Here is a 22265-nt window from a genome sequence, read left to right as displayed (position 1 = left end):
TCCTAGACGGCCTATCATATATAACGACAGCACATTAATTTCATTTAAATAGAAACTAAAAAATATCTTTTAGCGAATTTCCCTATAGGGAAGTAGCTATCTATGCTATTACCGTTGGTGGCATGGTAAGACCTAGGCCCGGGGCCGATTTACTTTTTAATTTTGATGTCCCCAGAGGCCAAAAACACGATTCGTTTAGATTTGTAAATATGTATCAGGCCCCCAAGTGGTTTTTGACCTCAAAAAAGTAGGAAAAGTAGGAGTTTTTCAGGAAAAAGTAGGACTTTTTACTGAAAAGTAGGACTTAATTTTACATACAAATCGAACTTTTTTGCTGATACAATATATATTAAATACCCCCGTCGCAGCAAACCTGCATACTAAGCGAATTTCCATTTACCCGGCTTGATTTCTACTAAAATATTCCCTATAAATTTTAAGATTTATTTCCTATTTAAATAACATTAATTTTAGTGAGTAGTTAGGTTTGCTGCTACGGGGAAGATGTTGAGATGTGTTTTTTCTATTGAAATATTGATAGCTTAGTATGAAATAAGCCAAATTGCCAAATTTGATTAAAATATATCCATAGACAAGCAAACTAGAACAGTTTATTTATTCTCCATAAGAATAACATGGGAATTTTACAATTTTTTTAATTTTCTCTGTAGTCAATGAACATTCAAAAAAACTTCAATATACTAAATTATTTGTTTTTTTAAGCTCTTCAAAATGGTCTAGAGAGAAATTTAGAAATTTCAAGTTTTTAGGGACAAAAATGAGAAAAATCCATTATTACCCCATAAAACCCCCCATAAACCCCTGATCCCATGGTCCGATTATGCTGGTTTGCGAACTCGTTCGAATAAATGTAGGTTTACACGTTTGTACCAAATTTCATCAAAATCGGATCAATTTTGCTCGAGTTATCGCGCTAACGGACACATATATAAATATATATATATATATATATGAATTTGAACGGATGGTGTTTTTGGCCTCTGGGGACCTCAAAACGAAAAAGTAAATCGGTCCCGAGTCTAGGTCTTACCATGAGACCTACGGTAATAGCTTATTCCCTATATGGGAAATTCGCTAAAACCAAATAATACTAGCATACACAATAGTTTATAAAATAGAATAGTGTATATAAATATACAGGGTGTTTCCAAATTGTCTGGACATATTTTGTGGACTTGTTTCTGGGGCTAAGACAAACATAAAATTCCATATAAGTATGCATGGGTCTAAAATGCCTAAATTTTTGTTGGTCGGTCTATTTGTGACATTTAAAAATTATTTTATATCTTGGGCATTTTTCAAGATAGAACTTTTAAAATGGTTATAAATGTGTATTTTAGAAGGTGAAAAGAGCTTGCAAAGTTTCGATCCAATATCTCAAGCCGTTTCAATATGGCAGCCATTTAAAATCTTTAATGCCAAATTTCATGAAGAAAACCGTAAATATTTAGAAAATGGTTTCCAGGATCAAAAAGATAGAGAATTCAAATCTAAATCAAATGAGACCTTATTTGTAAAATCGGATGACAAACAACCATAAATAAGTTTTTTTTCAACATTCGGTTACCGTACGCAATTTAATAGCACTACCATACTGTATTCTTATTTGTTATTTTTCAGAGCAGTATGGGTAGTCCTATTAAATTGCGTAAACAAATTTAGAAAAAACTGATTGGTTGATTGTCATCAGATTTTAAAAAACAAGATCTCATTTGATTTGTATTTGAATTCTCTATCTTTTTGATCCAGGAAACTATATTCTAAATATTTACGGTTTCAAATTAAATTTGGCATTAAATATTTTAAATGGCTGCCATATTGAAACGGCTTGAGATATTGGATCGAAACTTTGCAAGCTCTTATCACCTTCTAAAATACAGGTCCGCTCTCCGCGTTCCTCTCTCTGCTCTCCGCTTCCGCGCCTAGGAAAACCCGGCTTTAGCCCAAGAAAGAAGTCCACAAAATATGTCCAGACAATTTGGAAACATAACTAAAATAATTCTATATATAAATTTTAAAATTAATATCAATAATTAATTATTTTTATTTAAAAAGTCTTCAACTAAAAGGCCGGATAAAGTTTTAGCTGAGATTGTACACCAAATGTTCAGAAGTAACGTACAAGAGAAATTAAAATGTTAAGGAGTCATTATCTACAGTCATCACGAAAAAATATTTAGGACAAGCAGCATTAAATAAAGGATAAAAATAAATATGTTTCCTTAACGTTACCAACCAGCCCTAATTTGTGTTTAAAATGGTGCTGTAAATAAGAAATTTGTTCTTTTTTTATATTATTTAATATTTCAGAACTAAAATTAATATAAAAGTAAAATTAATTTTTTTGGGTGGAAAACAGAAGCATGAATAGTTATTTAAGTAGGCCTATAAAGTACGGAACTAGCCTATATATAATATAAAATTCTAAAAATATGTTCCAAAAGTATTTTGAATTAGTTAGATTAGAGCTATCTTAAAAGTAGTAGGAATGTTTGAATTGTAATGAGTAAAAACTATTTGAGCCAGTGAGACTTGGACATTTAAACTTGAACTTAAGCCTTAATTTATTTTGAATACAGTTATGTCAAAAAATCATGTTTAGGCTAATCAGGGAAACACTGGACCGATAAGTGCTAAGTTAACTACTTTTGAACTAGTATCCCAGGGCTCCCCAGGAGCATTGATTTCCCCTCAGTTTACTTCATTGGGGAATCTAAAAGACATGTCAGAATAGTAAGCACTGATAATAATCACAATTTTTATTTTCTATCACAATAGTATTGCCATGTCTTTGAAAAAAAAAAAAAAATGTTTTCACCCAATAACAATGTTGATAAGATTAACCATACAGATACTACCAGTACTGGAACTTATAAATTAAAATTTAAAATCATTTAACAGATTGTTTTATAAAAAATATATCTCAGTCAGTCATATTTTTTAGGAAAAAACTTCTCATTGGGAAATATTGATAAGTAAACATTAATAATAAGTGTAATAAAATATCGCAAAATCGACATAATTTTTATAAAAAAGTAGGAAAGTAGGACAAATGTGTAAAAAGTAGGACTTTTCCTACTTTCCTACTAAAAAGTAGGAAAAGTAGGACGACTTGGAGGCCTGATGTATATATATATATAGATTTATATATATGTGTGTCCATAACTAACTTGAGTAATCTTTGTCCAATTTTGATGAAATTTGGTTTGAAGGTGTAAGGCGGGATATTCTTGAACGAGTTCGCGAACCAGCATGATCGGACCATGGGAACGGGGTTTTATGGGATAAAAATTGGTTTTTCTAATTTTTGACCCACAAAACACAACATTTTCCAATTTCTCTCCAGACCATTTTAAAGAGCTTAAAAAACAAATAATTTACTATATTAAAGTGTTTTTGTACAATTATTGGCTACGGAGAAAATTCAACAAAATTTTATTTTAAAATTACCATGTTATTCTTATGGAGAATATTGTAAAATGTTGTAGTTTGCTTGTTTATGGATATAATTTGATCAAACTTGGTAAATTTATTTATTTTATACTAAGTTATTATTATTTTACTAAAAAACACACTTATTTACCCTCCCCGTAGCAGCAAGCCTAGGTACTCATAAAACCTAATGTTAATTACAGTAAATACATTCAATTGAAAATCAATTCAGGGAAATGGAAATTCGCTTAGTCGGCAGGTTTGCTGCGGCGGGGGTATTTTATATCTATAATTTATAGAATTTTGTAACATAGTTGACCTAAGCAGCACTTTTGTCCAAGATAAAATGTTGTAAACTTTTAACTTTTTTTTAAATTAACCCTCCAAGTGTCCATAGTTTAGGCCTTAATGTCCACCTATTTTTGGCGCATTTGCAAGGTTTTATTAAAACGGATCTGAGAAGCTTAAAACAATGTTAATTCTAATGTTCTATATACCATTTTGTTCGGAAAATCATGGGCTTCAATATTATATATAAAACATAAGGAACATTTAAAAAAAAAAAAAATTTTAGGTACCGTAAAAGAAAATATAATTTCGAAAATTTTCAAAAAAAAAAAAGTTTGCGCTCAATGAAATTGTATAAATTATAGGCCTATAAATATTTGAAAATAGCCACTTTGTTCTAAATTTTATGAGGATTACAAATATATAATAATATAAGGAAGTAGATTTGCAAATAAATAAGTTATGGGCAAAAAACAGATTTCAGTACATAGCGTTTAGCTAAGAATGCATAGCCTAACCCTAGCTAGGAATCTGGCTGATAATTTACATCAATATCACTACCTACTTCTTCAGGATCATCAACTAGCACTTCAAAACCACTTAAATCTTCTTATAATGCAACACGTATATCACTTCTTTTGATTTTTAACACTAAAACAATGATAAACGTAATAAAACACATCAGTCATCGGTCCGGATAACCTAGCTGTTTACAAATACACGCACGTCAGCTGTCTGCTACAATTACGATCGGCTCAGAGAACGTACAGCGCTGAGACAGACCTCTGGAGAAAGCTTAGAATATTACGGAAAGAACGATACCTAACTCGATCCAGTTCAATCCGATTCAGTCAGTCATAGAGCCTTCGCCGTAAACGATGTCTGCGTGTCGAAAAATCGACAAGTAACACTACACAAAGTGTGCTGCTTGTCGAATTTTCGTCAAGTAACACTGGGAGGGTTAAATTTCTTATTTTTCTAGAAAACATTCCTAGTACATCGGTTAAAGATTAATAATGTTATAAACAATCAACTATAACAATAACTGTCGTAATAATCGGCCTATATATCTGCCTACCAACCGCAGAGCAGAGCCCAAAAAGATAGACCGTCCGCTATGCTCAAAATACAAGCCGGAATGCAAAATAATAGTTTGGGAAGGATTAAGAAAAATTGTTTTGATCAAGTCTAATAATGTTTCCACTTACAGTTTGCTGTGCGATAAATTTAGTATAAGGGAGTAAAGACTAGTGAAAACTGTTAAAACATGTTTATTGTGAAAAATACAAAGTTGCAAGAGAGTAGTAAAAATATAACATATAAAACTATAGACTAGAAATGATTTTATCAAATATACAACACAACTAATGTTTCTTTTGACAGGCTCATATTTACACTTAGGCTTCAGTATCAAATATAGGCAACAATGTTTGGGATCACCCATAACAGTGTAGATCAATTTTCTAATTGATATTTTCATTTTGTCATACTGCACTGCAGCTAAAATAGCTGTTTCCAATACGCTTGCAGGTCTTAAAGTGGCGTTTCTCATCTCTAGCCTAAAAGAATGGTCATTGTTTTACCATTGTGTATCCCCATAGCCTCTTATAATACAAGGTTGGTGTGTGGCATTATCACAGCAGCCTTATTGCCATGATAAAAAAAGTGTACACGTAAATTATTGAGCAGAAGCTCCTTTATGAATTGATGCAACAGCTGTTTTGATAGCCTGGGACCGCAGCGTTACCACTTTTGTTTACCCGCAGCCTTGTAATAAAGGAGGCCATGGTATATTACACTGTATATTTTACTTGCAATAAATACTCCTTTATGGATTTAATTTCAACTAACAATTGTAAAAGTATTTGAATTATTAAATAATTAAAATTACTAATCTAATCTCTTTAGTTATCTTGGCTATTATTTCTTTGACAACTAAAACTTTGAATTTTTTCATAGCTGATACATGTAACTTTCTTCAGATTGCTAAAACCCAGCCAAATAGTTTATTGTATTCGTAACAGCTGCCTTTTGATACAGCTAATCCTGATTGCAGCTTTTTACTTGGGAAAATCACTACAGTAGACTCCCTCTTATCCGGACACCTTTTAACCGGACATCGGTTTAACCGGACTTACTCGGCGGAAATGATATCTCTTTAAACGGACAATTTTTATCAGCACATTGGTTTAACCGGACTATATCGGCAGTAAGTGGGCAGTACTGAAACGTCTGTTCTCGTGGGAAAGATTTGAGACCAGTGATCACGTGTCTTAATACAATGCTCTCCTAAATTTAAGTTGAATATCACAGTAAACAGTCCTTTTTAACGAGTTTTTGGGGACGTCGGTTTAACCGGAATACCCGTTATCCGGACTGGCCTCGGTCCCGAGGAGTCCGGATAAGAGGGAGTCTACTGTTACAAAAACAAACAATGTGCTACATTTTTGATTGATGAATTGGCTAAAATAATGCTGCAATGTGATAAAAAATGTAGTTCATCCCACAGAACAAAGTGTATTTGGAGTACAAATTCATTCATCTCAACTTCATCTGTCTCTTGATGGTTATGCTTGATTTGAATAGAGTCCCTTTAGGCTCTATTAGTGGAATAGGCCTACTTTAGTTAGTCATCTAAGACAGAGCAATAAAATAAATGCCTTTGCAAAGTAACATTGAATGAAAAAAAATCACAGTATTCTGTTCTACAGAGAATGAGTAAATTTCTCCATTTAACTAAAACAACAGTATAGTTTATGTCTTGAGATTTATTGTTGGCACTGGTGGTAATATGACAAATTAGCTAAATCCATTGACTTTGGATGGGTACTAAAAAATACACTACCTCCTACTTTACGTGGACCAACCTAAAATAATTACACACTTATTTTTTAAACTCAAATAAAACATTGTTAAATGAGCCTCACAGAGTTTGCAGATGTTGAAGTCTTACTTTCTCTTACAATTTTCACACAATGTTAATTCATAAGAATGCTTTATACAACACTGGGTTTTGCTTGGCGTGATTAAAAAGTTTGTAAAGAACAGTAAAGAATTGGTACTTTACAATGGCACAATGATGGTGGATCAGTTATTTTATTTCTAAAAATTACTTGTGATGTGGGAATTAAAATGTTTAAGGGTATATTCAGTCTTTCGTTCTGCAACTAATTTAAATCAACTCATAGATTTGTATAAATATTTAAGGGAACAATTTTCACAACAATGACTACTAACTATTAACCTATCGTTTAAAAAAATAAATATATTTTCCCTCGTAGACTATGCATTTTGGTTATATCTTGGACCACTTTTTTTACCAGTTTAAAAAATACTAAAAGAGTTTTTCGTATTGAGGAAATACCTCTTAAGTACTTCATGTTACCCTGAAGTACTGCATAGATTCATAGACCCTCTAAAAAATATATCTCAATATCATATTGAAACACAGAAGGTTTTATGTTAAAATTATTTTATGTTCAGCAAAAAATTAAATACGTTTATCACATTTAGTATGTTAGTATGATGTGTTTTTAAGTAAGCCAGGTAACAAAAATGGTATTCAAGGCAGGACTGCTTGGAAAGGCAAAATTATGTTATAAGGGGGACAGGGTTTGTAAAAAACTGTAGAACAGTAGAACTCCAATTATCCGAACTCCAATTAACCGAATCTCCGATTATCAGAATCGCTTACTTCAACAATTTTAAAAACGTAAAGCTACAGTTATAAGTTTTGCAAAATATCAAAGAATTGTTATTTAACACATTTAGCCAGTGTGTAATTTTGGACTTTGATGGAACACCAAAATTACACACTGGCTAAACTATTAACTTAAGAACATGTATAGAACACTTGTACTAAGAGCATTGTAAACTGTAAAAATGTTCTGATTTCATTTATTATTAATTAAAAGTTCACTTAGTACCAAAAATTAGGATTTATCTTTAAAATTCCCGGAATTCCGGTAAAACTCCGACTATCCGAATGGGGTCTGGTCCCTATTGATTCGGATAATCGGAGTTCTACTATAAGGATGGGATTTTTTCAAGGGGGGAAATTACACTAGTTTTTTAGTGCAACGTCTTAGAAAAAAAACGCATTAAACCTAGTTTTTAAGGACTTATTTTCCATTTTCCAATATTTTCTGGTTGAGGCCCCCAAACCCCCCTTTTCCCAGGACATACCCTGTACTATTTTCTGGCAGTGCCCTTCCCAGATCAGATATCACAGTTTGCCAGTAGAACAGGGTGATTCAAATAAACATAAAACAACTCAATAAATACTAAATGATCAAAATCCAATAAACTTGAGAGTAGATAAGATAAGTAAGTACATAAGAATATTACTTATTGTTTTATGAAAAGAAAATAATTTGTGGATACTATTAATAGCCCCATTATAACAATTTAAAACCTCTTGCAATTAATTTGTTTAAACTGAGGAATATTTGTAATCATTGCAACATGGCAGTCTTTTTTATTGATAACCTTCAAGTGTCTTTCAATATAAAATTTATTTTTATATAGCTACTTATCCTGATTAGTCAGTTAAAAAAATTGCAAAATGAGGTTTAAATCCGTTAGCTGCCCCCATCTCCTTTAAATGTAAAATTGGGTCAGGCTCAATGCATGTTTTATTTTTAGCACCGTCAGAAAAACTTCACAGGTAAATGCTGACACCTTATCATCAAACATGTAAAAATTTTGCTGATATTAAGCAACAGTAGAGTCCCTATAGTCTGAAATGGTTGTGACCGGACCAATTTCGGATTACCAAATATTTCAAATCAAAAGTTTTTTGTTTTTAATTTTTTGTCCTAGGACGCTAGGCACGAGCCTGGGATTGTTTTTAACATTGCTGTAGGCTAGACCTAGGGGTTGCGGCATTATCACTTAGATAAAATCCATTGGTGATTTGGTGGGATTGGAACCCGGAAAGAAAATAGAAACTGTTTATAAAAAAAATTGCCAAATTATTTCTAATATACTCTATACGACAAGTCTATCTCGCCCGGCCGCTACAGAATACTTCGACAAGGTACAACCATAGGAGTATGTTTTATCTATGGTACAACTAACTGTCGTTACACAACAGTTTCGGCTTTTCCCAAAGGGTGACAACACGTATGTGGGTCATCACTTTTTGTGTCAACAATAAACTGCATTAATGTTGTCACTCAACGGTGCTAGTAATTTCAACTTTCCCAGATAAGTGACAGCACTTACTGGATAACAACAGTTTTTTTAAATAAAAAAAAAATTATAATTGGACTAAGCGGACTTTTGGATTATTGGGACTCCAATGTATACCGACGAAATAGTTCCATAAGTAATCTAATCATACTTAGGTTAGGAAAGTTATTTCATTTGATAGCCTACATGTATTTTAAAAAGGAGATTTTTTATTATGAATAACTTGGCGAGGCCATGCTTGTAATATCCTAAATAAATATATTTGAATTTTGAAAATGAAATTACTATTCTTGACTTAACTTGGCCCAACTTGCATTAAAAAAGTATTTGATTAATTCCTCCCACTAACCAATACTAGAAACAAGAATTAAGTTACCTTATTTAGTAGCCTATGTTCTCCCCCGTGAAGATGGTGATAAACTCAACAACATTGTGCCCGTGCCGCTATGTATAAATAGTGTACATAATGTAAATAGAACATCTTACAATATCCCTGAAGATGACACACATTGTGGCATAACATATTGGAGAGGAAACAACAACATCTGCAAGAACTAATGCTAATAAAGAAAATAAATTAAATTATCCGATATTGTAACAAAGAGTTGGGAGGCAGCTAGCAAATTTTGCAAAACAAAGTTTATTAATGAAAGCCCATTAAATTTTTATAATTGGGAAAAATAGAAAACGTATTCTACAAGTGGGCCTTACAAAAGTTCAATTCACTGCACAAAACGCATTGATTGCACACCGTGGCATTACAGGCAACAAGGTGCTAGTTGATGAGACTAGTGATAGGTGGGAGTAAAGTCTGCTGTCTCGGTGCTCGGGATGTTCTGATGTGTCCTGCTCGCACCTGATCCTCTCTCTATGTCTTCGTACGGGCCTCTGGTTTCTCTTTCTGCAACAAAACCATCGATTCGCTAAAGAAACATGATTATTTAGTGGAAATTAATGTGTCATATTTTAAACCAGAAGGGTGTGTACTAGTTCTTTTAAATGAAATTTGTGCTTTTTCAGTAATGACCTGTAGAATTATGTAGGCCACATAGTTTTATACAGCATTAATATATAGTCACGCCATTTCAGTTAATTATATGCCTAAAAACTTTAACACTATGTTCTGCCCAAAAAGTAAGTCCTGCTCACAAGTAATTACTCATTAATGTATTTTTAGTGAATTTCCAATTTAGTGAAATACCTTAAGTGACCATCCAATTAGGTATGGGATTGGAATAGTCTGCAGGTTAGCTGCGGCGGGGGTATTTGTAATAAAATTAATGATTTGAATTCTTGGTTAAAAAATCAAAATAATTCTTTAATCTTGCAAAACCATTAAAGGACATAAATATAAAGTGTTTAGAATAAAACATCAAACTTATTTGACTAAACATTGTGTCCAATTTTAAAACTATGATAGGCCTTCTGTAGTGATTAGGATGTGCATTACTAGCTTATAAGGCAGGCATTGTACATGTGACAATGATTGGTATACTTAAACAACAAAAAGCCTTTCCATCGAACAGGTATTTCACATATAATCTAAAAATTGTAAGCTAGTAAGTCTTAAAATGGCCTAACAAGTAACATACTTAATATTGCATCTTTTTTGCTCCTGTCGTCATTTGATTTTTAAATTTGTATCGAGCCTGATAGTGATGCATGCAACAGCCAACAACAATTATTTAAGTGCAGACAACATAATAATTATTGTAATTTGGAATAGGTAGTGATTAGTTAAAAAAAAACATGTTTGAAACAAAAGCTTCACAAATAATTATTTCCAAACAAAATTCAGTTTCCTTACAAATAACTTGTGGTACTGTACATAAAGAAAGTGTTCAGATCAAAGTGCATTCTTTTGAAAACACTCGTACGCCATTAGTGAAGTGATTAGTACTGTCAAGGTTTTAATCAGGTTGGGACGACCTTGGATGAAACCATGACAGTTTAGGCTGGGTACACATGAGTAACAGTTGAAGCAACAATTGTAGCACCGCTCGATCAACCCGTACAAGTTGGTGACAAACGCAGCATGTCACCACACAGCATTTGGTTCTTTCTGGGAATTTCAACTCATCCTGATTTACTGATAATTTCTTTGGCATGTTTCAACTATGGACACAAACACGTTTTTTCACCGTATGGAAACACATTATACGCCTATCTGTCCAGAAATAGAACCCTTGTCAGACACGTAAAACTGTATTCCATGCCAGGGAAGGCATTCTAACCGTGTTGTTCTACCAGGTTTAGCAGCGCTGGTGTATCAGAGATGTTCAGTTCTCCTTTAGCACTCTCCTGGAAAAGGCAAAAAAGAAACAAAACAGATTTCCACGATTCAGGACTGGTCAGATGAACAAGCGTGTCTCGTAATGGTGAGTTTAGGCCAACACACAAGAAAGTATGCAAGACATAATCGTAATTGGAGTCACCGTACTGATATTGCATACTTTAACATCTTTGTGAAGGCAAGCCCCTAAATCAACCTTGACCGGTGAGGGGCTTGGTAAGATAGAAATTTACCTTTTCTTGCTCTCGCTCTAACGACCTTCGCCTTTGGAGATACCCAATGAGTCTAACCGCCCATCTTCCTTATTCATCCCCTTTGAGCAATGTCGCCAATCCCTAATGTAGGTTCTTGGGCTTCAGTACAGCTTAAAGCACTATTTTTGTAAAAATACGCTTCTGCTCAAAGCAAGAAGATCAATGGGAATCACCTCGACGTTCGCTTATTCAGCTTCTAAACATTTATACAAAAGTATTGGACCCATACTCTCATGCTTATCAAAAGTTTCATTTTCCACAACTGAAATTTGTAATTACCAATGAGTATACGTTTCAAAAAATTGGCTGATTAATTTAAAGACCATTAAAAAAAACACACACCACTATTTGTCTAGCAGTTAAATTTACTCTTTTATTATAAACGATTGTCTGCAAAATCAAAATTTCGATTCCCAGCTATCTCTAACCTTACTTATTATGATCGAAGTCTCTACTTGGTTTCAAGTTTCGGATCTGAAATGAAATGAAATCTTTGAGGACTATTACGAGAAATTAGGAATACCTAATGAGTTAACACCTTGCTGATGCCTACGGTATGGCTAGGCTGCCTGACTGGAAACTATCACTGTGGTGAATCAGACCCTGGCAAGTGTCCACCGCAATACACCAGTTTGTACTGTTCTTTACGCTTCATTGGTTTGCTTTGCTGTAATGCCTCCGCTGCAACTGTCGCTCATGTGTACTCTTGAACATTCCGTGAACCTAGCAATGTCGTAAGTTGGTGTACGAGTGTCAGACTTACTCAGGCTACAGTGGCCACTGTATTGTTGGGAGCTGGAGGGGTTTGCTGCTTACAGCACCCTAAACACCAATAAACAGTCTGTTTAGTACCACGGAGTTGACAATCTGTTGTTCATGTCAACATCCAAGTGACTAAACAAAACTCTGGTACAGTCAAACCACCCTAAGTAGGAACTTGGCAGGTAGGATGAAAACACTGTACTATCCTCAAATGAAAAGTAAACATCGAGTCTTCCTTACTCAACCACTCACCTAATTAACTTAGTGAGACTGTGCGCACAGAAAGTTTCTGTCAGGTGTGTAGTTCAAGTACAACCAAGACTTGAAACCTTATATTGGACACTATTTTTTAGAACAATTCCTAACTTTAAAAAATCTGAAGACATTCTTACTTGACCTATGGATGTATGTAACTTACACTCTTACAGTATAGAAGATTTTAGTAATTTCAATTTTAAATTATGTATAGTATTTTTTAATGTATAGTAAATGTTTCTTATTGCTAAGACTTGACACTATTCATGTCTATCAATTGTGTACTATATAAGGAATAGACTTTTTAAATCTTGAGGAGGGCATGTCTCAGGAACCTAGCGATTCGGTTACAAAACCAATGTTTTTGGAAAATCATTATTTTCTGCCATAATCAACCCTTTTCTCTATCGCTCCACACCGGGCACATGCCTTCTTAGAGTTATTTGACTGTATCACTACAGAATAATTTGATTTAAAATCACCTTATAAAATACACCAACTTGGAATTCCCACAGTTCAGCTATGAGGTCTCCTGCCTTCCATGTTTAGGTAATGAAGCTACCAGTTTGTATGAACTGAGGTAAAATATGATAAATTACGTTTTAAAATATTAAATCAAGGCATGGTGAAAGTTTAAGTTTACCATATATTAAAGCCAATAACTGCACGGACGTTGAAGAAGTCTGTCATCTCTTTAATGATTACTATACAATGATGGTTGAAAATGACATATTGCCCAAACTAATATCTTCTACTGGTTCGAAAAATATTATTACACCCTCCCAAAAATTGATATCAAAATTCAGTCTTTCACCAATTACTTATGAAGAGCTGGATAACATTATAACTTCTTTTGATAATAAATTTTCCACTGGCTGGGATGAAATACCAATGCCAATAATTAAACAGGCTTGTCTATATATATTATTACCATTACTACATGTTATAAACTCTTCTTTTATCTCTGGAATTTTCCCCAAAAAATTAAAAAAATCAAAAATTAAACCTTGTTATAAAAATGGTAACCCAGAAGAAGTGTGTAATTACAGACCTATCTCATTGTTAAGCTCATTTTCAAAAATTTTTGAGCGAGTTGTGCATATACAACTTTCAAAATACTTAGAGGAAAATAATTTATTAGATAAGGAACAATATGGTTTTAGAGAAGGAAGGTCCGTGATTGACGCAGGAGTTGATTTCTGTGAATCTATAATTAATTCAATTGATTCAAAGGAAAAAGTAGTGGGAATATTCTTAGACTTAACAAAAGCCTTTGATAGTGTCTCACATGATTTACTTCTTGAAAAACTTAAATATAACGGTGTAAAAGGGAGAGCTTGGCGTTGGTTTGAATCTTATCTTACAGGCAGGCAGCAGTATGTCACAATTGATCACATAAATAGCCATAATCAATTAATTACTTACACTTCCTCAACGAAAATTGTTAAGTATGGTGTCCCTCAAGGATCAATATTGGGGCCCTTATTATTCTTAATTTACTTAACTGACTTCCCCTCATTGATAGAATCTCCCAATCGTGTTTGTTTATTTGCTGATGACATCAATATAAAAATATCCGGAAATTCAAATGCTGATGTGGAAGTCTCTTCTTTTGTTGAGCTTACCAAATGTAACCAATATTTAAATGAAATCAATTTATTACCGAATACAATAAAAACTAATTATATAAATTTTTCTTCAACAAGCAAAAATTTACCTGAGTTTAATATTTTTATGGATACAATTTTACTAAATGATGTTAAAACAATAAAATTTCTTGGATTGCATATAGATGATAAATTCAACTGGGACAGTCATGTTGAAAACGTTTGTAATAAAGTCAACTCAGGCATACATGCATTAAGACAGATGTCAAAATTTAGTAGTTTAAAAACCTTAAAAATAGTATATCATTCCTTAATTGAATCACATATTTCTTTTGGGTTGTGTCTTTATGGGGGCACATCAAATTTTAACCTAAATAGCATTCTGGAACTTAAAAAAAAAGCAATTCGCATTATGTTAAAACTAAAGTAAAAAACATCCGCAAAAGAGCAGTTTAAAGAAATAGGAATTATGACTGTTTTTAGCTTATACATTTATCAAATAGCCCTTTATATTAAATCAAACCATGAAAGATTGCCAAAATTGAACTATTTTCATACATATTCAACCAGAAAAGGTAATGAATTGGCGTTCAACAGACATAATTTATCGGTTTATGAAAAAATTCCATCTTATAGTGGTGTTAAATATTTCAATAGCTTACCTGACAATATAAAAAACATAAGTAATTTTAATTCATTTAAAAAACGTTTGAAATTATTTCTCACCAACAGACCCTTGTATAAATTAGAAGATTTTTTCCAACTTCCTGAAATTTGATTTTTTTTTATGATAACAATGTTCTTTGTAAGTAGTCTTAAGTTTAATATTGTGTTTTTATAACTGACTCCATTCTGTACAAAATGTGCAATCTATAATATTAAATTGAAACAGTGTTTTTTTATTTCACGATTCTGAATCAACCACTCAACGGATTTTCATGATTTTTGTGTTGAAAGAAAGATAATTTTGAGAACTAGGGAATGTCGAAGCCATAATTTTAGTTTAGGGTCCCAGTTATTTAGAAATTACGTTTTAATTTTTGAAAAGTCTAGCAGCCGACGCTAAGATTCTAAACTAGCTTTTGGTATAATAGTCCAGTAAATCTGTCAGAAAATATGGGGTTGCTGTGCAAAAGGTCGGGTAGTTCTGATTTTTGGATATGTTGTTAGTATTTGGCCCATAACATAAAATCCAAGTTATCCACCTCGAGATACTGCCGCTCGCCGCGGGGCGCGCCACTTGTTATCGAAATATAAAAATATGGCAATTCCTATTGTTTTTCACTCAATCTCGCGAACCGTTGATTTTACCAAAAATGTTATACTATTACATTAAAGAAGAATAAATTTGTGACAGTTTAAGCCCAACAGCAAGTATGTAGCGTAAATAATAGTCTAAATACAGACCATCAAAATAAATAAATTTTCCAAAAACGTATAAAAATTGTGGTTTTTTCAATATTTCCACAATATAGTTGTTTGAAGCAAACACCGTATTGATTTAGAGAGTATGCCAGTTTATTTGCTATTAATAGAAAATAAATGAAATAGGGGTGTGCGATGCATCGAAAATGGATCGAAATTTCGATTCGATTCGATTCGATGCATCGAATCGCGATTCGATTCAGTGGTGGTCAAAAAACGATTCGATTCATGAGGGAGTCAGTATCCATATACGAAAAACGCCTGCAGAAAGTCAATGCAATACCCGCAATACAGGAGCGCGTTGCTGTTGCATTTCCTTTACGAAGGCGTTCTTATTTAATACATTCTTTGCAGTAAATATAACTTTTTTTGTCTTGATGTAAGCAGTGTGAAAAATATTTTACTACTGTAAACCTAGCCAAAACAAGATAGGTTACTCCAAAATCATTTTTAAAATAAGTCTGAAAAATTGTTACTTAATACTTAACTAGAAAAATTAATGTTATAGACTGATACATTTGGTATTTTTGTTAGGGGTCTGCCGGTCCCCAAATGTTCGGGCAAAAGAAAAAAAATAATAATTTATTTCCAAAGAAACACACTTATATTATTATATCTAATATTACAGAGGAATTAAAATGTTCAAATGAGAATTAAAGATTAAGTTGGCTCACGACCTTTAAGAATAAAGACACAACGGAGCAATTGCCGTACTGCCACTAGCCAGAGCCAGTCTAGTCGTCTACTGTACTGACAAGAGTGACAAGACAAAAGCCGTGACGCAACACTAACAGTGCAAAGAAAACAAAGTCAAAAGAATAGAAAGACTATTTATCCAGACATACTAGTTTAATCATTTATTGTTTATTCCATACCTAATAAAAAATATATTTTAGTATTTTATATAATAAATTATAAACAAAAGAAATATCTGATATAGTGAACAGATCTGTATCTTGGTTAGATGGGGTTTAAAAAATATATTTCTAAGATCCAATACAATATTTACAACTCACAAATTACAATGAATTAATTTCTTTGAAAATGATCTGTAACAGTTTTGTGTTTTTGAATAAAGGAATATATTTTTATTTTTTTGTCTCTACTTCCTTGTTTCATCACTTGAATTTTGTCAGCAATTGAAGCAACTGGGTAGCAACCGGGTTGTGTAAGAGGGGAGGGGGAGGGTCATGACCTTGAATGCACACATCGTCGGGCCTGGCTGGTGAGAGTGGTTCATTGTTTTTGTTGACATACTACTAACTACTACCCTTCCTTCAGAGAAAAAGACCCTGCTGTTCCAAAAACATTGAGGGTAGTTTAAAAACATTGACCTGTGTTGCCAAGGGCACTAGAAGTTAGCATTTAACTTTCTTATCTCTTGATTTAATATTATTTAAGAGTTACTTTTCGGGTACCTAATTAATTGTGATATTGTTTGGCTTTATTTTATGGATTTTTAATTCTTTTCATTCATTAGCTATCAAAATCAGTTGTTTTAGGATTTTAAACTCTTGCAGTAGGTCTATACTACTGTATGACATGATATGCATTTTTTACAGTCCTTAATAATTATACCATAAACAATGTTTGTGTGTTATTTACTGTTTTTGAGTTTAATAGTAAATTAGTTTACACAATATCTTTTCTTTAATGAGTTATCCACTTGTCATGTTGCTTAGCCTATTACTATTTTAGGCCCTATAAAAATAATGCCTATGTAAAGCTGTAGTCCTACTGATGCCAATAATAGATAATTCTTTATTTATGATGATGTAACAAATAATGTAAGTGTGAGGTTATTATACTAAGGAAGTTAGGAGGTAGGGAATGAATGATACATATTGCATGGTGGAAACATATTATTTTTATTTTCTTCTTGCTTGCAGTCCTGAAGCCGGTCCACAGGCCCTAAACTTGTGATATGTAAATTTATTTCTTAATGGTCTTTTTATATTAAGTTCCATTCAAATTTGTTGTAATTTAGCTACCGGTACTATTTAGTTATATAAACAGTTATTAAAATGAGAATGAATGTCTTGATAAAAAAAATATTTTCTTCTTTCTTGCAGTTGAGCCAATTCCAAGTAAAAATTATGAAATAGGCAAGTAAAGCAGCTCACTGGTATTTCCAGCAATACAGGTTATTCTAATCCCTATGATTGAAAATAAATATTCTTTTTCGCCTAAAATTCATATGTTAAGTATGTATAGGCCTACCACATCAACAAAAATCTGTATTACACAAATGTGGTAAATTTTAATTATTGTTAATCCACTCAATTGACAATTATGAATAGAAAAATACCGTATTGCTTCGAATCGAGTTGCATCGAATCGAATCGAAAATCTTTTGAATCGAATCGTTGCTTCGAATCGAAAATTTTTTGCTGCTTCGCACACCCCTAAAATGAAAGTATGAATAAAAATACCCCCACCTCAGCAAACCTGCAGACTAAGTGAATTTCCATTTGCTTGATTTGATACAGAGAGGGTTATATATGTAGTATAAAATAGTAATAGTATGATAAGAAACAAATAAATGTAACCAGTTTTATAAAAATGTGTCTATAAATAAGGAAAAAACTATAATTAAAATTCTTTGCTATTGGAATAACTTGAGATTTTTTAATTTACATTTTTTAATTTTCTCCGTAACCAATAACTGTAAAAAACATTTTCATGTACTAAATTATTTGTTTTTAAGCTCTACAAAATGGTTTAGAGATACATTGTAAAATTGTATGTTTTCAGGGTCAAAAATACGAAAAACCCGTTCTTAACACAAGACCCTATAAAGCAACCGTTCCCATGGCCTGATCATGCTTCGCGAACTCGTTTTAATATATGTAGGTTTCTGGTTTACATGCCAAAAAAAGACCTTCAAAATATACCTTCAACGGCAAAACTATTCTTCCCAAAGCTGTCAAATGTTTATACACAAACATTTAAGCTAAGCTTTGGGAACAATACTTTCACATGAAAACAAAATAAAACAGTTTAACATAGTTAACAGTTTAACATAGTTAACAGTTTATCGAGGTTGAAAGATCAGGCAAGTAGGATCTTCCAATTACAATCACTCTACAGATCTTCCATGCAGCGGGTAATTTTTCCACGCCAAGTGCGCCCATCTATACAGGACATGCTGAATATGAATTTAAATACAGGATTGAAATTGAAGAACACAAAATATTCGTACAAGACGTACAGACAAGTTCTGGTGTGGAATTTGGTCTGATTAGGCCATCGAACAGGCCCTCATAAAGACAATGAAAAGCTCTGGTGGATTGACTCGAGGACGAGGGATAACAGACAAAATGTTGTAACTTGATGGGCGCTTGGGATGATCCGTCCTCATCAAATCTGTAGGAAATTGAGAAATATTATAAAAAATGACGTCAGTTGAACATTAACAGTGAGCAACATGTTGACGTGCGCCATTCTCGCATTGCTCGAGACAACGAAATTGATGAAAGATTAACTATACGTTGGCATGTAAACCAGAAACCTACATATATTAAAACGAGTTCGCGAAGCATGATCAGGCCATGGGAACGGTTGCTTTATAGGGTCTTGTGTTAAGAACGGGTTTTAATAAATAGTGGTTTCATCAACACACACCATTCAATATAAATGATATGCTGATTATTAGCAAATTTCCCTTATAGGGAATATGCCATTACAGTAGGTCTCATGGTAAGACCTAGACCCGGGACTGATTTACTTTTTCATTTTGGTATTCCTAGAGACCAAAAATACTGTTGGTTCTAATTGTTCTAACATATATAAATATATATGTATATATATATTTATAGGCCTATACCGGGTGTCCGAAAAAGACTCCATAGTTTTAAAAATACCTCACGATACTATTTTTCAAATGGATGAGTATTGATCATTTCGTGCTGTGTAGAGTATACTTACTTCAAAGTTTTAGTTTTGTATGTTGGCAATAAGTTGCGTTCACCTATTTGACCTTGAACATAGTTTTGGTAATAAATTATAATACAAATAATAAAATATTAATGATAAAAATGAGTAAAAATAGCTTGCATGTCTGCATGGCTACAAATGGTTCGCATATTGAGGTTTGATAGTGTTAAAATAACTTTTATTTTATTACCTTTCATTTAATGTATCAGCATAGCCTTCTCTATGGTATCAGTCGTTGAACAGTAGTTTGTATCTAGTACAATAAATAAATAAATTTTCAAACTAGGTAGGTGAGTTTTTAGAGACCCTGTACCCAAAAAAAAAAAAAAAAAAAAAAAAAAAAAAACTTAAGATTTTACTAAATTGTATTCAAAAAAGTTATTATCGTCCGTTAGCACGATGATTCCCAAAAATCGTCCGATTTAGTGGAATTTGGTACAAACATTACTTTTATTTGTGAATCAAGAGATGGACTATTTATCATTTACTTTGTATTGTATGTGACTTAGCCTATTGCTTTTGCTTAATGGCCTGAATAAATTATTGAATCATTGAATCATGTAAACGTACATTTATTTATTAAAACGAGTTCGCAAAGCATGATCGGCATGATACGGCCATAGGAACGGTTGCATTATAGGTATTTTGCCGGTAAGAATATTTTTTTTTATTTTTAACCCTCAAAAACTGCAATTTTACAATTGTATCATTAAAGAATTTTGTAGAGCTACTAAAAACAAATAATTTAGTACATTAAAATGGTTTTTTACTGTTATTGGTTACGGAGAAAATTAAAAAATGTAAATTAAAAAACCTCAAGTTATTCCAATAGCGAAGATTTTTAATTATTGTTTTTTCATTGTAGTTGTTAGCCTCCGGATTGCCAAATAATATTAGAAATGGTTTAAATACCTGCTATAAAGCAATCCAATTTTGTTGTTATCACAACTAGTTTCGGTGTCTGTGTGACACCATCATCAGGCTGCACAAGGACAGTTTTCTTTCTTCATACGAAGAGCGTCATATTTACACGAAAATAAATAAACATTTAAACACGACACAAACACGAATACGAGACATTTATATTTATTTATTTACATGTAAATATGACGCTCTTCGTATGAAGGAAGAAAACTGTCCTTGTGCAGCCTGATGATGGTGTCACACAGACACCGAAACTAGTTGTGATAACAACAAAATTGGATTGCTTTATAGCAGGTATTTAAACCTTTTCTAATATTGTTTTTTCCTTATTCATAGACACATTTTTATAAAATTGGGTAAATTTATTTGTTTCTTATCATACTATTATTATTTTATATACTATATAACCCTCCCTGTAGCAGCAAATGTAGGTACCAGTTAAACCTAATGGTATTTAAATAGGTTTGTGAAAATCAAATCAAGCAAATGGAAATTCGCTTAGTCTGCAGATTTGCTGAGGTGGGAGTATTTTTATTCATACTTTCATTTATTTTCTATTAATAGCAAATAAACTGGCATACACTCTAAATCAATACGGTGTTTGCTTCAAACAACTATATTGTGGAAATATTGAAAAAACCACAATTTTTATACGTTTTTGGAAAATTTATTTATTTTGATGGTCTGTATTTAGACTATTATTTACGCTACATACTTGCTGTTGGGCTTAAACTGTCACAAATTTATTCTTCTTTAATGTAATAGTATAAAATTTTCGGTAAAATCAACGGTTCGCGAGATTGAGTGAAAAACAATAGGAATTGCCATATTTTTATATTTCGATAACAAGTGGCGCGCCCCGCGGCGAGCGGCAGCATCTCGAGGTGGATAACTTGGATTTTATGTTATGGGCCCAATACTAACAACAAATCCAAAAATCAGAACTACCCGACCTTTTGCATACCAAAATGTCTTATTTTACTGGACTATAATATAATTTGTTTAACATAACAGCTGTAAACATTCAGCGTTTGTAACAAAAATTCAGTATTTGGATAAAATTAAAATACATACTAAGGGTTGACTTATTTATACTATGTGTAATGCTAATCATTTATACGTTCAATCTTGTGATAAGAGGATGACAGATTAATTAAATGTACATAGTAAAATACTATGTAAATCCTAAATATAGGAAAAATCCTAAATATAGGATGTTCAAAGGATTTTTTAAAATTAATCTTTGTAATCTTCGGTTTGTTTTAGTGCAATATAAATTTCTTTTAACGAACAGCTGGTTAAATACAAATGACCAGTAGAACTATGAGGTTATTTTATTTACTCTGATTTTGTCATTGATTATAGGAAATAAGTAAGATTAGTAGACCACCGAGATAAATAACACCATCGATGTATACAAGTCGAGGCTCTGTACAAGAGTCTTAAAAAAAGGATATGCAAATTATTTTACTGCTCAACTTTTTTAGGAAAGGGTAGGAAAATCCATTTTTACAAATTTTAATTCATTTTGGTAGCATTTTGTTTGCAATTAATGTTTTTGAATGCTTAAACTTTGTTTGGATTAGGCCCGGAAATATTGATGTCATAAAGAAGGAGATCAAGCATCCTCAGGAATACAATTTTAAATTACCACCACAACCCAGACGGGTTTTATCCAAAGATATACAGATATGAATGACATAGATTGAGCACAACGTCATTATTGACCTAGGATACTGAATTAGACTAACCATCCTTTTATGAAATAATCTAAAAAGTTGTTTGGCATGTGTTTAGTTGTGGTTACGTTTGGAGGCGCTGAATATTTTATAGTTTAAATAAATGAATACGGGGAATTACAGTGTATATTGATTC

General features: G+C 32.5%; 1 protein-coding gene across 2 annotated transcripts in view; it reads right to left on the bottom strand.

The window, feature by feature from the left end:
* Nucleotides 1-4996: 4996 nt before the first annotated feature.
* LOC128988582 (type-1 angiotensin II receptor-associated protein) overlaps nucleotides 4997-22265 on the bottom strand; it is a 55398-nt gene continuing 38129 nt past the window's right edge. Inside the window, exon 7 of one of the 2 annotated variants that reach the window (XM_054409985.1) lies at nucleotides 4997-9835. In XM_054409985.1, coding sequence (XP_054265960.1) covers nucleotides 9723-9835 — 113 coding nt within the window. In that variant the 3' untranslated portion in view covers nucleotides 4997-9722. Of the gene's footprint in view, nucleotides 9836-12229; nucleotides 12304-22265 lie in introns of those variants that run through there. The other variant, XM_054409987.1, reaches the window with a different exon arrangement.

This window comes from Macrosteles quadrilineatus, unplaced genomic scaffold, assembly GCF_028750875.1.
Source record: "Macrosteles quadrilineatus isolate MER2022 unplaced genomic scaffold, UCM_ALF_1.0 Scaffold_3__2_contigs__length_128488019, whole genome shotgun sequence".
In the NCBI taxonomy this organism is placed as follows: domain Eukaryota; kingdom Metazoa; phylum Arthropoda; class Insecta; order Hemiptera; family Cicadellidae; genus Macrosteles; species Macrosteles quadrilineatus.
The sequence above is the reverse complement of the archived record's forward strand: the minus strand, read 5'-3'. Positions and strand labels throughout refer to the sequence as shown.